This window comes from Lissotriton helveticus, chromosome 12 (genome assembly GCF_964261635.1).
Source record: "Lissotriton helveticus chromosome 12, aLisHel1.1, whole genome shotgun sequence".
In the NCBI taxonomy this organism is placed as follows: domain Eukaryota; kingdom Metazoa; phylum Chordata; class Amphibia; order Caudata; family Salamandridae; genus Lissotriton; species Lissotriton helveticus.
Window position 1 is genome coordinate 802,599,727 of NC_136073.1, and position 20,556 is coordinate 802,620,282.

General features: G+C 48.0%; 1 protein-coding gene across 3 annotated transcripts in view; it reads right to left on the reverse strand.

The window, feature by feature from the left end:
- CERS2 (ceramide synthase 2) overlaps positions 1–20,556 on the reverse strand; it is a 152,655-nt gene that overhangs the window by 27,899 nt on the left and 104,200 nt on the right. For 2 of the 3 annotated variants that reach the window (XM_078669886.1, XM_078669887.1), the window contains exons 2-4: positions 12,052–12,225; positions 9,078–9,195; positions 6,288–6,406 (exon numbers count right to left, since the gene is read on the reverse strand). In XM_078669886.1, the coding sequence (XP_078526012.1) occupies positions 6,288–6,406; positions 9,078–9,195; positions 12,052–12,224 (410 nt within the window). In that variant the 5' untranslated portion in view covers position 12,225. Of the gene's footprint in view, positions 1–6,287; positions 6,407–9,077; positions 9,196–11,089; positions 11,179–12,051; positions 12,226–20,556 lie in introns of those variants that run through there. The other variant, XM_078669888.1, reaches the window with a different exon arrangement.

Here is a 20,556-nt window from a genome sequence, read left to right on the forward strand (position 1 = left end):
TTTAAGTTGGTGGTATTTTTCGATTCCTAAAGGCAAAATCGCAATTTGCGATGCCTACCAGCATAGGATTTAGGGAATCGCAAATTGCGATTCTCTAAATGCTTGCGCAAAATAAGGAATCACAATTTTGCGATTCCTTATTTTGCAAGTAGGTTTAGACTTACCTACATTGCTCGCAGCCAAATTGCGATGGCAAACTCTGAAATTCTGCGAATTTCAGCGTTTGCGCTCGATATTTGGCTTCTACATCTGGCCCTGAGCGAGTTCACGGTTTGCCTTGACAAAAATATCCTGCATGTCTGTTCTTAAAGCTAAAATCCTTTTTAGGTCTCGCCTAGGCAGTGCGCATGCGCTACCTTAGGAGATGACCTTTAGAAATTGGTCAGCTCTTTTTAAACACTCGTGCTTGTGCTGGCATCCACCTTGCAGGACCACCGAGCAGTGGCGCGCTTGCCAATTGAAAAGAGAGCCCGCGTGCTGCGGCTCCCGCTCCCGCTAGGGGAAAGCTAGCACAAGCACGAGTGCTTAAAAACAGCTGTTTTCATTTTTCTTTTTTTTCCCCACTTCTTAACTGCTTAGCTTCTGCTTAGCTTGCACTTTTGCTCCGTCTCCAACTTTCCCGCTATAGCTCTTCTGGAATAAATGTACTTTTTGCCAACTTTTCATTGCATGTTGAGTCTGAAAAAATTTCATGTTCTGCTAATACCCCAACACACTTTTCTCATTTGCAGCTCCTACGATTTGCGTCTTGTCTTGGGGTCTATAAGAGACAAATCTTCTCCTGCATTTAGCATACTTTTACCAACCCAAATAGACCGTGCGCTGCTGCTCCCGCTCCCGCTAGGGGCAAGCTGTTTCCATTCAATTATGGCGGCCGTGCGTCTAACTTTACTTTGTACCGGAGCGTAAGCAGCGAGGAGTGCCGGTGTCATGGCGTCCTCACAAGCGCAGTCAGTCTGTGTCCAGCTGCAGTCTGTTAATAATAGGGCCCGACACAACGGCGGGGGCTTAGCCCTCCTTTATTGGAATGGGATTGGTGTAGGGGAGTAGATTTTTTGACACCGCAGGCTTAGTTGGCTAGACCCTGTTGCACAATAGCCTCCGTGGTGCAGCCCAGGCGCCACCTGGCCCGTACCAGCGTCCCATGCTCCTCTCTGCTCCCTACCTCAGTCGCTCCGCCCGTGCACAGGTACTCTTCCGTCCCGGTATGTGCCACCTCTGAACGCTCCGGTTACCTCCCAGTGCTCGGCAACCTCTGCTGTTACCCTCGAAAATGCTCGACTGCGGTCCCCATCTCTGCCACTAGCTACTCACATCGCATGTAATGCCTTGTTCTGGAACTTTAGGCGTGGCTCTAACCTCAACCTGGAGCACAAGAGAGCGGGGGGAAGACCCAGGAGTGCTGCGATAAACAGACATTAGCATGATCCATCTTTAGCATGCTTGTCTTGTCAGTGATGGGGGCGCGGCTGCTCGCTTTCGCGATGGAATTGTGATATATAAGCGCGTTACGTTTTCAGCCGCGCGCCTCCCTCATCCTAGGACAGTCCGCCATCCAGGTGCATTGAAGCATGACCGGATTAGAGCTGGGAGTCCCAAGGCCAACGAGATGTATTATTCCCCGCAGGGGATCAGTTGTCCGTGTCTGGCAGTTCAAGGTATTATTTCAGTTCCACACGTCAGTGAGGTGCTCCGAAGCTAGGCCCAATAATAGCATTCATTTCACGACTGTTTGTTTTTGTCGCTGTGAAGTGGTCTTGGGGTCTCCACGCAAAAAAGCCAAAATGTCTGACTGTATCAAAGCCAACATGGCAATATTTTTCATCAACAAACATATTTGCACTTCAACACATGGCCTGGTTAGTTTTGCTTGAGTCATTACAAACAAAGGGCTGGATTTCTAAGCACACTTTAGATTGACTTTCACTCCTTGGCACGGCTACACTCAGACTGTGCGTGTAAGCGTGGAGAATTAAAACAACAATGTCCATAGCCTCCCTTCTGCTCTAGCGAGAGGTTTGTGTTATTGTATAACCTTTTACATTAGCATTCACTGGTGTTTGCTTTGTTCCTACTTTTTACCTCCACTGGATCTGTTTTTCAGCAAATTCTCTGTACCAGCCGTTTGTGTCGAAGACCTAAACTGAACTTTAATAAAACGGCTCGACAAAGCTTAAAAACCTTGTCGCTCGACAGCACAGGGCATGCTTGACTGTATGGGCTCAGATGTTTGAACTGGGCACCCTACGGGTGGATCGAAGTCTTTGAAAGCTATACATAAATTAGCACCCTCCCGTTGGCTCTCTTTCTGTGTGGCTAACTGTCACACGTGCTCTCTCGCTGTCCCGTACCTACCTTTCTGTGTCCCCCTCGCCGTCTCTTCTCTGACCTGCTCTCCCTTCTCTGTCGGTTGATCTTTTTTGCTCCTCTAGGAATGTGGCCATTCTTGTTTATTATAACTTGTCAACATGCTGCACAGCAGCCACGCTGCTCCACTACATAGCTTAAAAACAAAGGCCAAGTCAAAACCTCTGGCTAAGCACTTATAAGGTCCCAAAGGCGAGACCTATTGGCTATGCAATGCTTGTTTCCTTTATGGCCGAAGCGGGTGAATGGAAGGCCCAGTGTCGCAAAGAGACAGAGCTTGTGTAGACATGGAAAACATAGATGTAAGCCAAGTCAAATTGACAATGAAAGGCTTAAACAACTAGGGTACAATGCTGGAATTAGGGAATTAGAAAGTGAAAAATATATAGGTTTCAGAGTAAGTAACTTCATTAGATGGCCGCCGGGTAGGAGCTGCCTGAGGGAGCTCCCCGTGCCTGGGGGCCCTTGGCCGGGTATATCCCTGCTGGCAGCAGCCATCGATCGTCTCTGGGACAAGAAGTTCAAGAGTGACTGGATGTGCTGGTTTCCACCCGGTGATCACCGTTGTGTCCGGCCGGGATCACAGCGGGAGCCCCGGAGCAGTCTCGGCAGCGTCGGAGAGTGGAGAGGGGCGTCGGATCACGGATCAGCGCGGTGTCCGATCCGCACCACAACAGAGGAGCCCCATCGGCGTGGTGGGCTGTGGGAGGCTCGGGTCGGTGGTGGTGGCTGCCCCGAGGCATCAACGGCCGACACCGGGACCAGGGCGAGACGAACACCGGACCCCTCCCCCCACCCCCAGTCGGAGTAGATGCTGCGCCGGGACCGGGGGTCGAGGCAACGACAGCGGACCCCTGCCCATCTGCAGCGGAGTGCACTGGCTCCGGGACCAGGACGTGACGAACACCGGACCCCTCCCCCCACCCCCAGTCAAAGCAGATGCTACACCGGGACCGGGGGTCGAGGCAACGACAACGGACCCTTGCCCATCGGCAGCGGAGGGCACTGGCTGCAGCACCGGGACCTGCGCGGATAGTTGGGGGCATGGGAAGTCTCCCGCCCGCTACGCATCAGAGGCATAGAGGGCAGCCGGCATTGAAAACGAAGGCGAGACGAACACCGGACCCCTCCCCCACTCCCGATCAGCAACAGCTGCAGATACTTTCCCGGAACTGAAGTCAACAACCACAACGGGCTGCGTGAACAGCCTAGGAGTTCTGGCGGACGGCGGACATGACTCCCGGTTGCCCCCCCCCCCTCTCATGCTGCTGCAAGGGCTCCAGGAGCAGTGATGCGGAGCAGACCGGCGGACCAACAGATTTCTTGCGGTGCTGGCGGGGACCGAGGATCGGGCATGGGGACTAGCACGCAGCCTGCCAGTAATTCACCGCATCCTACCTCACCTCCTGAATAGACCCTGCAAAATGTGATATCGGCAATACTACATCCTAAGCTCTAAGGCGCCACTGTGCTGAAAATAATCATAAGGTACTTTATTTACTCCACTCATTTCACATTTTTAAACCGCCATTGTTCACAAGGGCAGGGGTCACTAACTGAAACCATAAATCTCTGCCGGTATCTCCAGAGGCCCACGAGGCTCCTCGGCATATCTCCTCCACACAGGTCCAAAGCAATAACAACAAACAGAGGACTATGATTCCCCTTCTTGGCGGCCATCTTAGACTGTTCTTTCGCAGTGGCGGCCATCATGGACTAGTTCAATCTCACTATTGGAGCAAGAGCTTAGACCAGACACATAGTCTAAGTTCTACTACCGCGCTCCTTACTTGCCTGTATCTTGTGATAGTGTCTGCCTTTTATTGCAGCCTTTCTACATCTACTTGTTTTTGCAACTGTCCTTACCTATAATGCACTGACTGCTACAACATATATTCTTGGATGCTTACAATGTACAACAATGTGTTTCTCTATGTACTGGCCCTATAACCTGTTATGAAATTGTTTCTTACCTGTAACGCACCGACTGCTTCCTCATATATTCCGGGGTGCCCACAGTTTACGCTATTTGGTCTTACGTAGTGGTCCTATAGCCTGTTTTTACCTGTAATGCACCGATTGAGATGCTGGGATTGAGATTTCTGTCATGACTTCAAACTAACTAGTTGTAAAGGGGCAGCTGAAATTCCAGGAGCCTAGTCCCAACAGCTCGACGACGTCGGAGGGCTGGAAGTGGTCCCCCGCTACACGGCGGAGGAGGGCACTGGACATCGAATGCTGTCTTATGTAAAGCGCTTTGATAACCTAATGGGTTCAAATGTGCAACGTAACTGATTCTATGTAAACTGCTGTGATAACATGTAACGGAACTGGTGCTATGTAAAGCGCTCTGATAACCTAATCGGTTCAAGTTCGCGCTATAGAAAACTCTAAAAATAAATAAATAAAATAAATAAATTAGCTTTTTTTCTTTGACTGAAACGTAGTAAGAGAACAGGTTCTGGTGAAAGGGGTGTGTACAGTGGCGTAGAAAGGGGGGTGTGGAGGGTGCGGGCAACCCCGGGTGTCATCACTGAGGGGGGTGACAAAATGGCAAAAAAATATGTTTTGAACACATTTTTGCCATTTTGTCAAGACTGGGGTGACAAGTGTCATCACTGAGGGAGGTGACAAAAATATGTGTTTTATACACATTTTTGCCATTTTGTCAAGCTGTGGGTGACAAGAACTTTTCCGCACCAGGTACCACCTGATGTTGCTACGCCACTGGGTGTGTACCTGCATTGCACTGATCACGTTTTCTGGTAAATCTGACAGGGCTTCAAATTTATTTTGAAAAGGTGAATCCAAATCTCATCTCTGGTCCTGTAAAATCTCTTTTTTTGTCCCAAGTAGAAAGTAATTTAGCAATACTCTATGGGCGAGTGTAATCAATCTACCAGTCAAAGAAATCTCATCTGTGCCACAACTAAGAATTCATGTTACTGTTTATCCCCTTACCTGTAATGCCCCCTGTTTCATTCAGCACAGGTGGGCTATTTTGACTCCCTTCTGCCTTCCACTCAAAATCAAGACCTTTATAAATCACACAATACAGAATCCGAATTTCACAATAATGGCTCTGAATATACTAAGGTGCAGAGACGTCCCGGGATGCTAGGTGATGATGTTATGAGAGAGCAGAGGACAGAGGCCACCAGATCTTAGGCAGCAGACATCAACGGTACTATCCAAGGGTCGCGTGATCGAAGGCTGATGACATCACGTTGCTGACTGTGGTGGGTCATGTGATCACAGGGAGATGATGTCAAGATGGGACCCAGGGCAGATGCAACCTGATCCCAAGCCCATGAAGTCATGAGGAAACTAAGCACATGGGTCACCCGATGCTAGTCTGATGATATCTTCAGGAATCCCAGACCAGTGACGTCATGAAAGAGGCGAAAATGGTCAACTGAACACAATGATGACATCAGGGAGCCCAAGGCATCGGTCACTTGGCCCCTGGCTAATAGCGTCATGCGGGAGCCCAGAACAGGGGTTACCAGATTCTAAGCAGCAGATGACAGGAAGCACAGGGAGGGACTCAACCAATCCCAGCCCAACAAATTCATCATGTAAAGCAAAAGTCCAAAGTCAAACAGAACTAAGTAAGCAGAACTAGGCATGGAGACACCAGCAGCTGAGGACAGAGCTTGTAAAAGGGTCTTTCCAAGGTGCCTGGTCTCTGAAGACAGAGCAAGTACCAGGAAATACCAGATCTGAGCGGATTCAACACAAACGGATCCAGTTTTAGGTTTTTATAGAGAACCTGGGAGCAGTGCCATGGGCATGTTATCATGGTAGCCCCCCTGGAAGCCAGTGGTATAGCCAATGGCTTCCAAATATTGCAAAGCTCCAGAGTTGCTCTGCAGCAGGAAAACATGCAGTACATTGATTTTAGATTCTACGGAACTTACCATGCTTCACGGAATTTCTTTAGGGTGCTCGGTCTGTCCTGATTCCGCCTGCGACGAAACCAGCGCTCCACCTGCCGCGTAGAGTGGCCAGTCTGCTTTGAAAGATGCTGGAGGTCATTCTGTGGATTTGACAGGTGGACATGAAGTTTAAAGAAGGCCTAGACGTTATCACCCAAACTCACCGATTCCCATACATCACACGCCTTGCTAGGGTCTGACGCACTCCACACTTTTCTTCAGATTGCTAGCTGCATTCCACACTATCCCTCTCAGGGCATCTTTCCCACTTACCAGTAGTCCTCCAAGCACTCTAAAATCCCCCATCTTTACCTTGCTCGGTTACTCATTAGGGCACAATATGAAGCTAGAGGTAAAAATTAAAGTTACTAATGTCCAGCGCCTGTAATCGGCAAGGAGTCCATTACCTCTTGACTCAATTTATATAATAATAAGCGATCACACATTAACAACTTACCTGACCGTGCCTCCCTAATCACTAGCCATTCCCCGTCCCATTATACGCAACACCTAATCGCTGCCTACCTGCCTGTTTACTTATTTCAAGTACTACTCCTCACCTACCTCCCAGCATCTCCCCAGTGGCAGCCTTCCTCACCTCAAGTCATCCCACCTTTCTCATCACTGGCCCTCTTGGGCCTAACCTGGTCACCACATTCCAGCACCCACCAGTGTCAGAGTATTCCACATTAACCTATCCAGGGTCTGATCTACTCAAAAACAAGGGCCACCAGAAGTATAAGAGTTTGCTGCCGCAGCGTATTTCCCATAGTAGGCATAGTTATGGATTTGCTGCATTTGCCACATAATCCATCATCTGCTGCACAATCTGTAGATTTCATCAAAATAAACCCCCCCCCCCCCCCCAAGTTCAAATGGATTAAAAATTAGTAAAAGTGTGGCGACACATCTCTGCTTAGTGGAAAACCCTTCGCAAAAGGCTGACTTTTCATCTTTCAACTGCTCATTACTGAAGTTGGGTCTTAAATTGGTACAATTAAGGTGAAATATTTGCCCAGACAGTGTTACCCTGTATAAAAATGACAAAATAATAAAGTAATAGTATGGCAAAATATACCACATTACGCCGCATAATTTGGCATTTTTTATTGCATAATTCATTCAAACCTGCCACATAACTTGGTCCTCCCCTGCCGCATAATTCCAGTGGCTCTGATAATAAATCACGCTGTCTCTCCAACTTTAATGAACATGCCCTCCGAGAACCTTGCAGACTCACCACTACAATTCTCAAAGCAATCTTGGGGCTGTCTGGCCCTGCTAGTGTGTAGTGGACACCAAACTGTCCTCCCCAGTGCTTGTCCCACTCATCATTAAACTTCCAGGGATATACCTGAGCCACCAGCCCTCCCATACTATGCCCACTGACCATCAGCCTTCTTGTACCTGCACCCTTATCCTTTCTAGTGCTTTCTTAGGTCTCAGCCCCTTTTCCACATGCCTCAGTCTCTCGCAGCATCGCTCCCTGAGCCATCTTCAGTCCTATCAGTGTCCTTCTCATTCCCATCTCTGCCACCGCCTACCAATCACCACCAATTCCCCCAGTCTTCCTCACTCACCGCCTCCTTGCACTTTTCTCCAACGCTCATTCTCTTCTCTCAGGTTTCTTCGGTCACTCGCCACCACAAATCCCAACCCCTCTCACAGGCTGACCATATCTCCCAGGGACTCACTCACTCACCTTTTCTTTAATTGCCTTCATTCCTTCTCCTAGTCTCCTTCGATGTATCGTACACATGCACCAGCCCCCCTTGAATTACGCGAAAAGTGCTTGGAAGCCTTTGCTTCCACCATGATGCCCACAGGTCATTTCCTTCATTGTGACACCCTCATGCTGCCTTTTTTTTACTGAGCAGTGAGCAGTCTGACCTTATCCAGCCCGAATGATCTACTTCTGCGGATAGAAAAAGTCGAAACGGGCAGTTGGCGCCAAAGCGCTGAGGGCACCAATCGAGGTCCGTAGAGGTTCCGCACCGTAAGCCAGGAATGCCAGAGTTACATTTGATTATCAGCAAGTGTTCACAAGATACATTTAGATGCATTTAATCCAAAAAGCGAGAATTGGTTATCCTTGAAAATCTGACGCTGCTACCCGATGATCTCAGGGAGCCCGCAGTAGGGGTCACAAGTCCGCTGGCCAATGAGGCCATGAGTGAGGAAGTCAACCTATCGTAGCCGATAAGGCCATCATTGAAAACCAAAGCCCAAAATCAAAGAAAACAAACGGCCTAATTTAGAATTTGGTCAATGGGTTACTCTGTTACAAACATGACGGACATCCCTTCCGCCTTATTACAGGTGCAGCAGAGATCTTGCACTATTAAAAAAAAAAAAAAAAAAAAAAGGAGTGCCAGAAATCAGTCATATTTATAACGGAGAAACAGGAAGAATGGATGTACCCCTACAGACAATCAAGCATGTCACAGGTACCTTCTCTATGCAAAAAGGATTTTCCTTAAGTGCCTTGAGTTGTGAAGCCCTCCCCCAGTAGACAAGGCCTTCTTACGGTGCTCACAATCTCCTGATTTGCAAATAAGGGACTCCTTTGATCGAGTTCTCCTGATATAAAGAGAAGGGACTCCTTTGGTCGAATTTCATAAATAAGACTATATAACGAATTAGGCACACAGGACCTTGGAAAAGAGGCAGGGGTTGGGACCATGTTACAGCGCAAGCCCGGCGCCACGAACGAACGCTACCTTTGAAACCCTCACAAGTCAGAGCAAGCAGTTATTAGTGGTCGATACACACCTGCCGAGGATGCTTTGTGGAAGACTTGTAGAACTTCTCCAATGTGGCGTTGGGTGATGCTTTTACCTTCGTTTGCTCCTTCACCCCCAAAACTCTTGCTAACGGCGTGGCCACAAATCTGTAAGTGTTGTCGAAAATGAGAATACTAGCAATGAGTTTATCAAAAACTCTTCACATATTTTTAAGTTAACACACAATAAAGAGTGCTACAAATAAGAAAGAGAGAAAGAGTGCAAGAGATAGAAAACAGAATCACACATATAGAGAGACCTAGCTTGGTGGTGTGCTTTTGAAGAAAAATTTGATACCATACCTAAACTGCCAGCAGTGCGTGCTTGCAAGTTTCTGCGGGCTACATTAAATTTCTCATTCAACATTGAAACAATAAAAGACATTTTACATTACTCAACTTTGGATCTGCTACCCACATTTCATCACAATTTGCTATGACTATATACATTATGAGTATGCGAGTGGGCAGGAGTGTGATATGCCTTGATTGTTGCACAGGGAACACTGCACTGTGATTCTGAAGAATTAAATCCGAAGCGCAGAACTAAGTTACTTTATTGAATATGTTCCATTCAAGATGAACTGCATATTAAGACCCGACATGTGCATGGAACCTAGGGCCGAAACATGTTGGTGTCAGTGTGATAGAAGAGGTCAGTGTGCACTGCAGCCTCTGCATATGTGAAGAATAATGGGAGCCGAGCAGAATAAAGCATTCCACGCGGACAATATCCATGCGATATAATGATATATTGGTTAATGGACATGGTTAGGGGGTGCTGCTTGATCTCATACACCTTGGTGTCCTGAGATGTGTCTGAGAAGAATGCAGCGGATAGATGGATTAAAGGAAATTAAAATGTTGGATACTCTGCTAGATGTGTGTACTTCAAGGCTAACCAACAAAGATATTGAATAAGTTCTGGAAGGGGATAACATTTCACAGGGGACTCCTAGAGGGCACGATTTAGGTAAAGTTCATTACTGCTGGAAAGACACCATCAGGGAAAGCACTCGTATCAAATTGAATCCCTACGCCGGATAATGTTAATGACTGATACAAGCTCGAGGGGGATTTTAATAACTGATTTGAGGTATTGTTGGAAAAGCTTGACTTACCTGAAGGTTTCGCATATACAAATCCTTTTGAAAATAATGTGGTATTTGCTATGCACAAAGTACATTGCAAATCAAATTTGACATGAGAACCATTAGTAAGAGTGCTGGATGTTCTAGGAATTCTTAGTACCGTTTGCTGTGATCTCAAAACAAAATGCATTTTGTCTGTTTGTGAGCACCGAAACAGTGCGTTCTGTAATGTCAATAGCAATGAAACTAGGACTTCTATGATTTATCCTGCAACGAGACTGTGTTAGGAAATCAACTATGCAACAACGCGCTCCGTAATCTCCTCTGTGCTTAGAAAATAAGTTGCAGTAGGTGATCCATAGCACCCCGACAAGGTTTTCTGGTCAGCCATCATATTCTGTAGGGTAAACAGCACTGTAATGGGCACTGCTATGTAGATAATCTGTACGAAAAGCAGATGTATGCCAAAGAATCAGGAAGCAGAATTCAACTGGTGCAGAGGATATCAACCCATTGGCAAATTGGATAGTGGAACAGGATTTGCTCTGTGAGCCCTTGTTGCAATTCATCTTTAAACCCAAGAAACTGAGGGATGAAAAAAATATCTGATTTATCTGTTAACTTAAACATGAATCCTGAGGAGGATGGTATGGAAGTAAATGGTTGTTGAAACACGCATGTGACCATTGTCCTGATCATTATCCATTATGGCCTTTTTCGCCAATCCCTAGTGGCTAAATGCACAGCGAGAAACGAACTATGGAAATATTTAATTTTAGTGGTCAACGTTTTGGTTGTAATTTTGCAGTTGACCCTTTATTAGGCGGAGAGCCCAGCAAGGTTACATTTGGACAATGGTAACGTCAAAGGCCACTGAGGGGTAGTGTAGTACAACGCCAACGGCTACGCACCTTTCGAAGAGAAGTCGTATGATGAGGAAAAAGAAGGCCATTGGAATGGAGACATACAAGTCTGAAGCTTTGGCGAACCAATAACTAAGAAAGGAGCCCCCTGAGGAGACGGATGAAGGGCAGACAGGCAGGGGAAATAACAGTAAATTTCAAGAAACAAGAATCGTCTGCCCCAAATAATTAATAAACAGGTTCAAAAAGCGTCCTTAATTCACATAACGCAGGTATAGGCTCACCAAAACCAGAAACAAACAACTGATGTCTGGACAAAGAATTCTATGAGAATGATTCTATTTTTATTTTCCTTTTCTATTATAAACATCACATTTTATCACATTTTTTAGCAAACAGACAAACCAAATTTAAATAACATGTGAGTTGATGGTAAATCACAACCAAATTCAAAGGACATCCCACACAACCCCAAACAAATTCAATCATACTATTCAGCACACATACACATCCTTACCCTTTATGCATATACTCAATCATAAAAGTTCTCTCATACTCATTCATTCAAATTTCAACCATATACATTGTAATCCAGTGGCCGGATGTTAAACATATGTAGTGTCCTGAAAGGTTTCCAAACTCAAGGTCGGATATTAGTTGACAGAATATCAGGACACAAACAACAAATTGAGGGATGAAAAAAATATCGGATTTATCTGTTAACTTAAACATGATTCCTGAGGAGGATGGTATGGAAGTAAATGGTTGTACACGCATGTGACCATTTTCCTGATCATTATCCATTATGGCCTTTTTCGCCAATCCCTAGTGGCTAAATGCACAGCGAGAAACTAACTATGGAAATATTTAATTTTCGTGGTCACAGTTTTTGTTGTAATTTTGCAGTTGACCCTTTATTAGGCGGAGAGCCCAGCAAGGTTACAATTTGGACAATGGTTATGTCAAAGGCCACTGAGGGGTAGTGTAGTACAACGCCAACGGCTACGCACCTTTCGAAGAGAAGTCGTACGATGAGGAAAAAGAAGGCCATTGGAATGGAGACATACAAGTCTGAAGCTTTGGCGAAGACAAACCCATCATGGTCTTCGATGTCGGCCCACGTTACATTCACTGGCAGCCAGAGGTTGTCCCACCAAATATAATCGTATATGGTCTGGAACATTCTGTAGGAAGAGATGGAGTGTGAGAAAAGAGAAGAGAAAAAGGGATGATCCTATTATTTCTCCGATGAGGAGCTTACCACAAAGTGAGTAGAAATTAAAATATCGAAAAGAAACATAACATCCAGTACTGGCACTTGGTGTTTTCTTATCAGCATCTATGTATGAAAGCAGTCGGTCAGTATGTTTTTCTCCTGATTACGAGATGACCCCGAATTTCCATATTTTGTCTTACATGCGTACCAATTTTAAAATAGTATATAGCTATATAGGTGCAAAACCACATCATGCATTTCTAAAAAATAAATACTATTTAGAGTTCTGTTAAATTACTTGCCAACCTAAAAAAATGTGAAACCCACATAATAATGAGAACCTTAGAGGCAGTTCAGGGAAAAAGGTTTTTAATAGATTGTCCTACGGAAAAACCTCAGAAATCAGATAGCTACCGGTGGCTGCAGCATACTGCCATTCTATAGATCACCTCTGAATATGGGTACATTGATAGACCACACATTTGGGGTGGTAGGTCTTGTTTGTGATAATTATATGAGAGAACTGTTGCTATGTATGGTGTTTTCTGGCACACCCTTTTAACCATATTGGAATATACGCTCTATGGTTACATGATGTTGCCTGGAGACATCTCCATGGAGGATGATTTCGCAACAGCATACATTCTTTTGTAAAGAAAACATCAGTGGAAGGGTCACTCGCATTAATCATTCAAGGTTCACCTATCCAAAATGGCCACCATTTGAGCTGTATCTACCTCGCATAGTGTTTTAAGAGAAATCTTTTTATTGCAATTCGAAAAGCAACAGATTTGCAGTTTCCCCTGCTGGGAGACAGTATATTGATGGGTAAATAACACCAGTGCCTGTCTTTTAAAGATTAAGTGTCACCAGAAAGAAGGGATACCGTTTAATTTACACCCAAAGGTTCTTTATCCACTGTTCCCTATGACACAGTATTTTTAAAAAAAACACAATTTCTACATGTTTATGCCATAAAGTCATTTTAAAAAAACAAATACTGCCAACAGTTAATCATCATCATATCATATGTTTCCGCCACTGTGAGAAGTTGGCCTGATGTGCAGTGTTCACTATTCTAGTGATCACTATATATCAGTCCAAACAACCCTTATTGATGATTGGTTGTAAGTCAACCTTATAGACCAGCTATCCTAGTAGCATGGATACGAGCAGTCTAAGGCTAAGACTCTAGAGGGCGTGTTAAGCCAGCTGTTTTACCATCACATTACCCCTTGAACACCCAGTGAAAGGACACCACACAAGTGTTATGAAAATAAACAATGTATTTATTAGAATCACAACAACCCTGTACTCTTTATGACGACAGGGTGCTAAGCACACAACAAAACTCTTATGAAAATACTTAAGTTAGCACGTTATACACAAATGCCCGAGGGGCACGAAAAACCATATACTCTAAAAGTGGAATGCGAATTACTAGCAGGTAAGTAACGATTCTCAGAGGCTTTGGGATCGCTAGGACTGGACTACTGAACCTTTAGATTACTAGCAGGAGGCCTAGGGAACTCGGGTGCAGAGTGTGCACTCTCACGCGGGATGCGGGACAAAGTCTATGGAAGCTAGAATTCACAAAGTTAGTGTTCACGGGCGAACCCGACCTGGTAGGAAGAAAACGACAGTGGATCCTGACCCTAGAATAGTGAGGCTATGCTGGGGCACCGAAATGCCGAAGTTACCTAGCCCAGGGGCTGCAGCTGCATAGGTCTGAAAAGACGTCGGGAATCCTCGTGCCGGACCAGGAGCCTGGAAGAAGGAAGTTGCTGGCAGGCGACCAGTGAAGAAAAGTTCGATGGATCCAAGCCTGGATCAAGGAAGAAGAAAACCTGAAAGCAGAGGGGACCAAGTTCTTGAATCACTAGCCAGTGATTAAGTGGGCACCAGGATGGCACCGGGCGAAGTCACCGCAGTCAGGTGAGTGGGCGCTGCTGGGCTCTGCAGTCTCTCGGACCAGGAGGCGTTGTCGGCGACCAGGATGGAGGTGCGAGCTGTCCCACGAAGGTTCTTGCTGTCGACGTCGCTGGACCCAGGATTGGGCAACAAGTCTTGGCAAATGCAAGGCCCACGCGGTGGACCTAAAATGGCGTCTTAGCCGGACCAGGAGGGTCCAGGGTACTTCTCCGATGGAGGGAAGCAAGGGCCAGTCTGGAGCAACCAGACTAGCAGCAGTGTTGTCGTCGGGCGTCGTTCAGAAGGCCACAAGCCAGCGGGCTAGTAGCCAAACAACGCGGTGAGCAGCAAAAAGCAGAAGGGCCCCACGCCGATCGTGGAGATGCTGGGGGGCTGCTCTTCGGTGCTGGAGCTGCTCAGGGTGGGGGCTTCTCGGACCCCAAAGCACTCACCAGGAATTTACTCGGTGGGCTTGCTGTGCAGAAGTCGTGCAGTCTTGGCGATGGCCGGTCCCTCGAGGTCTCGTCGCACCCACGGTTCTCAGCTGTGCTGTAGAGGTGGGTAGAGGTCAGAGGTGCCAGGGAAGCCGGGTCTCGTCGAGCTGGGTAGTCGGATTCCGGAGGAAGGACGTGCAGCAGACCGCAGTGTTCTTGGATGGTGCCTGCGGATGCAGGGTGACTACTCCTTAGCCACAAGGGAGAATCTTGAGGAAGAAATCGTGAAGTCCTTTCGTGGAAAGTGGTATCTTGATTCCAAAGATGATCTGATTTGGAAGGGGGCCAGTTCCTACCTTTATCCTGTAAAAAGGGGCTGGCACGCGACTAAGTCCTGCCCTAGGGGTGGGACTAGGAGGGGGGTGGTTACACCCACTTCCTTGGCGGGCTTTTCCCCAGCACAGGGTCTGGAGTGACCCTGGAACTGGTTCCAGCCAGCCTATGCACAGTGAGCACCGGGGTGCCACGTGCAGTCACCTTCCTCTAAAGCCCTGCCTACCTACAATACACAAAACCCTGTCTGGGACGGTGCTGGCACCGCCCCTGGCAGGAAACCCTTTGTCCTTATCTCCTGCTCTGGGAGGACTCCCAGCAGCAGGAGGGCAGACTTGTGTCTCGGTGGCAGCATCCATTTTGTGGAGCTGAGGCTCTGTTTGACTTTAACCGGGGTTAGGGGTTACATACATGTCGTGTCCCTCTAGAAGGGTGGAATGCTAACCCCGTCGCCAGAATTGGCGAGGGGTTAGTATTCCAATTCGTATGACACCTTACTCGACATGTTTTGATAAAGCGATACCAGAGTTGGCATATAACCGCGAGGATTATAATGCACTTAAGAGTATATGGTATGCGATATCATGGAAACGGCTAAGGGATGGATCCCGAAAGCCGCAGACAGGCTCAGCTCATGCCAGAGCACCATCTCACACGATTCCAAGCACTCTGCCTTCAGGATTGTTAAGGCCTGCTAGAGGAGTGACTGATAGGAGATCTGTGTGTCCATTTTAGGGTTAGATATAGGTATACTATATCTAAAGCAAAGGGTGATTACACCACCTTGCCCCAGCTGTCAAGCAGCCAGTTGTGTCAGATTTGGATGGCCAGCCAGGGGTGGCATAATACATGCTGCAGCCCCTGGTAGGCCCTGGGTACACCTATGCCCTGGGTACCTAAGGTACACTGTACAGGGACTGGTAAGGTGACTCAGTATCCAATTTAGATATGTACCTAAGGTACATGGAATCCATTTTACAGAGAGAGCAGTAGGCCTGGGGTCCTGATTAGCAGGGCCCCAGGTCAACTAAGTCAGAAAACCAGCAAAACACCAGGCAAAAAGTTGGGGGCAACCATAGTCAGGGATCTACCTTCCTACAGCCACTAATATATTAGAAAGTGACCCCTTAGTTGTGTCAGTTGACATACATAATAGGACAGAGGGATAGAATTTCACCCACGTCGAAGGAGGATCCAGCTGGAATGTCTTACCAGAGTTGAAGAAGCTTCCAGTACACAATTACTCACCTGTGGAAGCCGAGCACAAGGGAAATCGCAAATACCACTAATCTATATAGAAGAACTCGAACTCTGGGATCTGCTGGACATATCCTCCCCGGGCATCGCCTTCCTGACCGAGGCGTGGATGAACGACTCCTCGGCACCAGACATTGCCATCCCGGACGGCTACAAGATCCCCCGCAGAGACCCCACCAACGGAGTAGGAGGTGGAATCGCCATCATCCACAAGTCCACCCTCAAGGTTTTGACCAACTCCGATGACACCCTCGGCACCGCTGAACACCTGCACTTCCAGATCCACACCGATCCCAACACCACCCTCAGAGGAACCCTGAGCTACAGACCCCTCGGACCCCGGCATCAGTTCAGCAACTCCATGGCCAACTTTGGCAGCACGCACACCCTCGCCTCCACGGACTAAATCCTCCTCGGTGACCTGAACTTCCACCTCGAGAACAACAACGACACCAACTCCACCACCCTGATCGACAACCTCGGACTCAGACAACTCGTCACAATGCCCACCCACTCCGCCGGCCACACAATTGACCCCATCTTCTCCGCAAGCTCCCTCGTCTCCTTCAGCCCCACCACCGAACTCCACTGGACAGACCATCGCTGCATCCACTTCACCTTCAGGAAACCCACCATGCACCACCACACCCAACAGATCCCCGCCGCACCTGGAGCAAATTCACCAAAGACCAGCTAAACACCGCCCTCGCCCAAAGCCCACCCACCGACCCAGCTGACCCAGACGTCGACGCCAGCAACACCAGGCTGTGCCAACACTCTCGGCTCGATCAAGAAACCCTCCAACAGATGCACCAACAAGAATGCCAACTGGTTCTCCGCGGACCTCTAGACCTCCAAAGAAACGTGCCAAAAAAAGGAAGAAATGGCACCGCGAACAGACACTGGAGAACCACGCAGCCCACAAGAACGCCATGCGCCAACACCATCACCTAATCAGAGCCGCCAAAAGGACCTCCTTCAAGGACCGCCTCGACAACAACACACACAACAGCAAAGAGCTCTTCAACATAGTGAAGGAACTCTCTAAACCCAGCTCCAACACCAACAACATCCCACCATCGCAAGACCTGTGCAACTCCCTGGCCACCTTCTTCCATCGCAAGATCGCAGACATCCACGACAGCTTCGACAACCTGACCACCCAAACAACCAACGACACCCCAGACCCCACAGCCACCACCCACAGCAACCCCCTGCTCACTTGGACAAACAACAATGACACCATCAAAATCATGAACACCATCCACTCCGGCTCCCCGTTAGACCCGTGCCCACATAACATCTTCAACAAAGCCAGCGCCTCAATCGCACCCCATCTCTGCAAGGCCATCAACATCTCCTTCAAGACCGCATTGTTCCTCGAGAGCTGAAAGCACGCCGAAATCAACGCCTTGCTCAAGAAACCCAAGGTAGATCCGAGGGACCTCAGTAACTTCCGGCCCATCTCACTGCTCCCGTTCCCGGCAAAGGTGCGAGAAAGTGCCATCTTTCTTGATTGGTATGCCCCCAATTTTTGCTGACTTGCTTATGTACTTTGACTGAGTGGGCCATGGGCTCCTGCCAATCAGGTGCCCAGGGCCTGTGTTCCTTCCCTAAAACTGTGTTGAAACCTAAACCCAATTGGCATCTCTGGCCACATGTCAGCCCCTGGTAAATGGTACCCTAGGTACCCAGGGCACTGTGACCAGAGAAGGCCCCTAAGGGCTGCAGCACTTAGTGTGCCACCCTTAGGGACCCTGTACCCTGACACACACACACACTGCCTTTGCATGCTGAGTGTCTTAGTGCAGAACTAAACAAAGAGCCGACATGACACACATCCCTGTGTGCCATGCCCACAAACACACTGCCCTGGCATACCCCAGTCACCCCTCTAGCTGGGTGCACTATGAAAGTGGGGTGGGCACAAGTGCATGAGCCCTGTGCCCCACAGTACCCAGGGCCATTCCTGGGCATTGTAAGTGCAGTGATGCCATTAAGAGTATATGGTAATGGGAGGTTGTCATTACGAACTCCACAGCACCATAATGGCTACACTGAAGACTGAAAAGTTTGATATCAAACTTCTCAGCACATTAAACCCGCACTGATGCCAGTGTGGGATTTAATGCCAAATGCAAGACAGGGTGCATCTTAGAGATGTCCCCTGGAACCTAACCAACTCCTAGTGTCCTGACTGCGTGGCAACCGAGGCTGCCACTACCAGACATGTTTCTGGACCCCTGGGTTGAGAGATTGCCGCTCTTGGTGGCCTGAAACAATGCACATCCTGGGAAGAGGTGCCAAAATACTCTCCCAGGATGGGCAGGGGAAGCTTCAAAGGCATGCCACCTTTGTGAGCTTCTCCAGGCCACTTGCTGTACTCAGCAATTGGCCCCCACAGGTTCTAACCCCCACTCTGGCGGGAAGACAGGTGGAAAACCCTACGTGAGGAAAGGGGGTGTGCCAGCCTCTGCCAAATCCACCCCTCAGGTGGGAGAGGCGAGGTGAAGCACAACTCTGGGCTACCACCATCTTGAGGCTGGGGAGCCCTACCCATTCCGAGCTAGGCCCCTGCCCCCCTCCCACTGGAGAGTGGCAGGATAGGGAGTGTACTAACCCCAGGACAGGGACCCATTGGTCCCTGCCCTTGCCCTACTTGTAACGCCCCTAAACGTAGTATTTAGGGGCACCCTGAACCTGCTTTCCTCAGATCCCGATTTTGAAACAATAAGAAAAAAGAAGTCCTGCTGTCCAGCTGCTAACAAGAGGACGACACCAACTGACTTGGCCCCAGCCCTACAGGCCTGTCGATCCTTGAACCTGCTCCTACTAAACCCCGGCGTCTCCTGTGGTCAGCAACCTCAAAAACTTTGGAGGACCTGACTGGCTTGCTCATCTAAAGACGGGGACTCCCATGAGCAGTGGTTCTGCTCAAACAGCAACAACCCCTGGTGCCAGCAATGAACCGCGACTCCAGCACACTCTGTACCAGACGAGCCCTGACCGTGCCCGAGTGGACAAAGACCATGAGGATGTCCCCCCCGGCGACTGTGACCCGGAATCCAGCACCCAAGGACCCTCCTCGACGATCCAGAAGACACCTGCAGCCTCACAACCAGGGACCCCTTCAACCGTGACCGGCTGAGGGTAAGATTTCCTGACGCCAAAAGACACCCCTGCACCCGCCACCTCCCCGGCCCCCTGTGCCCAACTCCTGGGTGTCTACCTATCCTCCAAGATCCCAAATTACCTCTCAAAGTGGTGGTCGCACCTGAAGAATCTCCGTCCCCGAGCCTGCAGCCTTTGTTCAACTTCCAGTTCTCCAATTGAATAACATTGAGCGCCCGAAGGCCCAAAAGCACCCTGCACCCAGCCACCCAAGTGCTGCTGGAAGTGCAACGACTATCCTACTCTACTTCCCCACTTGCCCTGTGTAAGTGACCAGGAGGACAGCTCCCACAGCCGCGTGGTGTGCCAGCTAGCAGCCACCAACCAAAGGCCCCCTAACCTGCATAGGATAACATTTGGCCTACTCACTCTGCACCCGGCTGCCCCTGTGCCACTGAGGGTGTAACAACTGTACTTACCTGACCCTGGGAGACCCCGGAGTCTACCCCCAGAATCTTAACTCTGCCAGCCGAGAACTTACCCAAAGACCGATTACTTGATTTTCTCCCTAGGGTAACATTGGTTGGGTTTCACTCAGATTTTCTTCTAAGTGTCGAGTTTTGCAACTTTAAAATATTCACTAAAAATCAGCCGATCGTCGAAAACCGAATTACTCACCTGTTATCAGGAGAGATCCCAGTGCTGTATCTTTCAGCCCAGCATTGAACCTGAAAAGTAATTCTAACCGTGATATACTGTTAACCCAATTTTCATCCATGGTTTTTACCAGAAATTCTTCTGTGTCGATTTTCCAAACTTATAAATATTCCTTAAAAATCGCTTGTGTAACAAAAACGATATCTTTCAACTGTTTACAGGAAATGCACCAGGGCTATATCCAAGATCCAGTCCAGAGTAAGAAAAACATTTGTAACATCATTTTATTGCATTAACTTAAAACTTCCGATTGAGCTCAATGTTATTTTGTGTTTATACTTGTGTTGCATCTTGCAACAACTGTGACTATTGCATTCCAAAGTCTACTGCTATTTCAAAGTATTCAATTGCAACATCTTATTCTGAGAAAGTATTTAGGATACCTACTGTGGTTCTAAAATATAGTAACTATATATTTTTATATACAAAACAATTGGCCTAGAGTTCAGTTCTTGAGTGTGTGAGACCATTTGCTGACTGAGTGTGTACAACAAATGCTTTACACTGTCCTCTGATACTGCCTTACTGCTCGACCA